This window comes from Nematolebias whitei, chromosome 14 (assembly GCF_014905685.2).
Source record: "Nematolebias whitei isolate Nwh7 chromosome 14, NemWhi1, whole genome shotgun sequence".
NCBI lineage: Eukaryota > Metazoa > Chordata > Actinopteri > Cyprinodontiformes > Rivulidae > Nematolebias > Nematolebias whitei.
Genome location: NC_056511.1, coordinates 45,995,655 through 46,000,875, shown reverse-complemented (window position 1 = coordinate 46,000,875; position 5,221 = coordinate 45,995,655). Strand labels below are relative to the sequence as shown.

The following is a 5,221-nucleotide window of genomic DNA, read 5'->3' as shown; positions in this document are numbered from 1 at the left end:
CAGACTGTCATACAACATCAGACTGTCATACAACATCAGACTGTCATACAACATCAGACTGTCATACAACAACAGACTGTCATACAACTACAGAGTGTCTTCAGTCAGAGGCTTCTTCAGATCCTCTGTAGGACAGACGCTACAAGAGATCCTTCCTGCCCACAGCCATCAGCGTCTAGAACAACTCTTTAATGAAACCAGGATGACGAGTTACAACATTTAATTTACCTCTGGGATTAATAAAATACTTTTCTATTGAAATTTTGAATTGATTAGACTACCTCCTGAATACATCCCATTGGAAGTTCTTTGGGTACGTCCCACTTGCACTTGCCATCCAATTTTCTTTGGGCACTCCCCACACAAGTGGCTTCAAACATCTGCTAAGTTCATGGTAAAAACCAGTGCAGACATCTTGCTGTTAGTATTCTACACCGCCTCATAATCTAGCCATTTTTCACTACTTTTCCTTTAAATTATCCTTTTTTTTACCATTTTATTTTCACTTGTTCAAAAAATTGTACGCATCCTTTATGATTGTCTATTGTTGTCGTTGTTGTCCGCTGTTGTCATCACTCTGTTAAAATGCAGGTCTCTCTTGTAAATGAGTCCCTGAGGCTCAGTGAGATTAACCTGTATGAATAAAGGTTGAATGAACTTGAAGGAGACACCTGGGTAGATCCAGAACTTGGAGTGATTACATATCCACTCTGGAAAGCAAAAGAAGGAACTTCTCCACCTCTTCACTTTCTTATTCCATGACTGCATTTGAGCAAGTGACATTATGTGACATTTCATCTTTATTTGATAAAATTAAAATGTCTGCCGTCCAAATGACATTCTTTCGGCCATGTTGTTAAAAAAGCTTTTTCTTTCATTGGTCCCTGCAATGTAGATATTTGCAATGCTTCTATTTCAACAGGTGTGTTTCCAAGCTCATTCAAGCATGTTGTTGTTGAGCCATCATTAAAAAAAGCAAACCTGGACCGGGAGCATACAAAGTTTGAAAATTACAGGCCAATCTCCAAGATCCCGTTTTTTTCAAAGCTTCTTGAAAAAGTAGTAGCTGAGCAGCTAATCGCTCACATGGAAAGACGAGATTTTTGACAAATTTCAGTCTGGGTTTCAAAAGCTCCACTCCACAGAAACTGCTTTACTTAAAGTTTCCAGTGATATTTTGATGTCAATCAATTCTGGAGAATCCACGGTGACGGCTCTCCTAGATCTAACATCTGCTTTTGACACTGTTGAACACAGTATTTTGATTAACAGGCTACGGGATGTACTCGGTCTATCAGGCTTGGCATGGGAGTGGTTTTTCTCCTCTCTTTCTGGCAGAACAATTAGTGTTTCTGCAAACCAAATAATGCCAGAATCCAAGAACCTGCTATGTGGGGTACCTCAGGGCTCAGTGTTGGGACCTATTCTCTTTCTTTTGCATATTCTTCCCCTTGGTCAAATGTCAGTTTCCAGATGTGTCTTATCATTTCTATGCTGATGATATTCAGCTATATTGTTCCTTCAGACCTTCTGAACATCACAAATTGTCCTCCTTGTTAAATTGTATTAGCAATATCAAACTTCCCCCAACAGCTTACTCCAAAGTGGAACAAACCAGTTCTGCTTGTGATAAGATGGTGTCTTTGGTACACCCCTCCTCCAGAATCAGTTTTGTTGTGTGTTTGTGTGCGAAACGTTTCATCACAAAAAAGAAACTGTCCAGATGAGCTGACTGAAAGATGTTGGATTAATAGAAATGCTTTTCATTTTCAAAATCAAGCTGCATGTTTTGACTCATAAATAACATAAAAAATAAATCATCCAGACTGGGTTCCTTCTTATGCATGACAATGTTAGACCTCATGTGGCTGAAGTGTGTCAGCAGGTCCTGCATGATGAGGGCATCGATGTTATGGACTGGTCTGCCCGTCCCCCAGACCTGAATCCAACTGAGCACATCTGGGACATCATGTTTCAGTCAATCCACCAAGGCCACATGGCACCACAGACTGTTCAGGAGCTAATTGAAGCTCTGATCCAGGTGTGGGAAGAGATCCCTCAGGAGAACATCCACCGTCTCATCAGGAGCATGTCCAGGTGTTGCTGGGAGGTTCCACAGGCACGTGGAGGCCACACACACACTGAGCCTCACTTAGACTTGAAGATTCACTGACGTTGAATCAGTCTGTCGTGTTATTTTCCACTTTCACATTGAGAATGAATCCAGATCCAGATCTCCATGGTGTCATAATTTAGATTCACATTGACAATTTTTGTGGCATTCTCTTCTCAGTCAATTTCACTGTGCTAATAATAAAGTTTGTCAATGAGAATAGTTAATTAATTGAGGTCTAGGATGTGTTAGTTCAGTGTTCCCTTTAATTTTGTGAGCAGTGTATTCTAAGTAAAGACAGACGAGCCTTTTTGAAATCCATGTTTTGTAGTACTTTTCTTCAACCACCAGAGGGCACTCACGAACAGAAATACGAAATGTAAATGGACTGTACTTATATATATATGAATATATATATATATATATATCACCTGTCTATCTTATTTCAAGATACTCAGAGCTCTTTACAACAATCTGTGCCTCGTGTACCCGTTCATACAGCTCTATACTAGATCTCTACAAAGATAACTGAACAAATCATTCTAAAGAGACTAATCAGAGCTTTATCACATTCAGACACTGATGGGACACACATCAGAGGCTGTGAGGGGTTCAGTGTCTTGCCCAGGGACACTTCAGCATGTGACTGCTGGTGGATTCGAACCTCCAACTCTTGCACTGGAGGACGACGCTCTAACCTCTGAGCCACAGCCGCCTTGAAATGTCAGAAATGTTAAGACATGCTCTCTCCATTTTTGAAAATGAGGTCAACAATATATCAACACTATTCAATATTCCACCAAGGCCTTTAAAACTTGCCCCTGATGTGCTGTCTTTAACGTATTTATTTAATATGTTATTGTAAACTGAATGTTTGTAAAACCCCTGGCAGCTGTTACTTCATTACTGAATACTGCATTTTATTGTACTGTATGTGACTGAACTGACATTGTGTTGAGCCATTTGTTGTGAATTAGCGCTACATGAATAAACTGAATTTAATTTAATTAAGTGACTTGCAATATGTGTGTAATTTGTGATGTTTGCAGTGGCCTCACATCCTCCATTGTCAATGTCTGTAATTCAGTTATTTATCATTAACCTGCGTGTGCTTTTTTTGTTCCCACAAAAAGTAAATGTGGACCAGCCACTCCATTTACCAGCCGGAGGTAAATGGAAACGGGCTGAGTCTGTCTCAGCCAGCGCAGGCCGGTGGATGCCTATCCTAAACCCAGTTTTGATGAAGGCCTGTTAAAAGGCTTTTCATCATCACGGCCACCACCTCTGTGGTGTCTCAGGATGGGACAGAGTGACTAAGTAAAATTCAATTTAATATGTTGCATCCATCCCTGTGATGGACTGGAGACCCGTCCGGGGTGTCCCCGCCCCTCGCACAGTGATTGACGGACATGGGCACCAGCGACCCCCGTGACCCAAAATGGAAGAAGCGGGTAAAGATAATGGATGGATGGATGAATCAGCTGTTGGTCAGGTTACTTCTTGTTGTGCCGTTAACTCTAGAATAGTTATTGAATCAAGTGTTTACTTGTGCAGGTAAAACTAGATGTCAAACAACCATTAAATACACCAGAATGCAGGAAATGACATCTACTTCATTAACAATTTTCTGGGGGACGACCCCCCAGACCCCCCCATCTATCAGTGTGTGTCGTCCCCCCCCAGCCCACATTACAAATGCTTCTGACACCACTGGCCACCGTGTTGCTAAACAAGTACACATGGTGTCGTATGGTGTTCAAAGAGCATTCAACTTCACTCCATCTTGTTGATTTGTGTCAACAAGATGGACATACAGTAGCAGTTATAGTGCTATGAGCGTTTGGATTTTTATACATAAAAATACACTTGATAGTTAGAATTTTAAGTATATTTACTGTATATTATGGTAATTTATTCTGTATTTTGCCAGATTATGGTGATTCTGGGGTCGTGATGAAGGGGCCCTTGAAGATTGTTGCCCAGGGTACAGTGAAGTGTTAATCTGGCCCTGCATACACAGGGAGTCAGTTCCAGTAATAAATCAAAAAGGGTAATCTGTGCAATCGTAGACGTAAATCCAGAAAGGCAGGTCGGTAACATGATCAGAAAAACAATATAATATCAGGCAAAGAACAGCCAGCTTGGGTGTTGAGAAGACTGGGGTGAGGATGTGACAAGAAGATGAAAACAAGACGTGAGCATGAACAGGAATGTCTTGATATCAGGGACCATGAGAGGTATAATAATCTGGCAGGGAATGAGTGAGGGCTTGGCTAGAGCAGGTGACAGGTGAACGGCATGAGTACTGATTGTGATGACCGAGCAGAGTGGGCATGGTTGGATGGAAGACAGGAGCAGACTGAAACTTGACGTGAGCAAGGAAATGCAAACATGATGACTAGAACCATGACAGGAGGGGCTGAGAGTGAGGCAGTTCAGAGGATTCACCTGGATTATTGAGCATGCATCAGGATGTTCAGAGGGTGCGCTCATCACACAACCACAAACATGATAACAACAATAACTAACAACTCCTTGAAGAAATGCGTGCATGCTTAAGTTTTAAACAAAGTTCCCGTGTGAAATATAAGAAATAGAGTGTGGGGATCAGTCTCAGCTAAATTTTAGCTTGATGTCTATAAAAACGTTAATAAGTTATTAGGCAAAGAAAAGAAGGAAATTTACCACTTCGAGTAATGATTGGCCCAGCAGTGAGAACAGCATTTCCAGACAATGTGCTTGGGTCTTTTCCTTCAGAGATCTCTCTTCTTTTTCTGCTGCCACAGATCTACGACAAACAGCAGAGAACATGGACATGATGTTGGTGTGAATAACCACAAGTGGTCTAAGTTACATTTCTACTTGTGGTACAGTGATTAACATGACGCAGCGAAGCTTCATTTTTATTCCTCCAGATAGGAAAATACACACAAACGCACACACACACACACACACTTACATATATATATACATATATATATATATATATATATGTATATATATGTGTGTGTGTATATATATATATATATATATATATATGTTCCTATATGTATATCTACTAGATCTGCACTCTACTAGATCTGCACTCTACTGGATCTGCACTCTACT

The 5,221-nt window shown here is 40.8% G+C and overlaps 1 protein-coding gene across 1 annotated transcript in view; it reads right to left on the bottom strand.

Moving 5' to 3' along the window:
- The window catches only part of zpld1a (zona pellucida-like domain containing 1a), a 47,998-nt gene that overhangs the window by 1,312 nt on the left and 41,465 nt on the right, over positions 1-5,221 (bottom strand). The window contains exon 8 of the mRNA XM_037687625.1: positions 4,799-4,901. Coding sequence (XP_037543553.1) covers positions 4,799-4,901 — 103 coding nt within the window. The remainder of the gene's footprint in view (positions 1-4,798; positions 4,902-5,221) is intronic.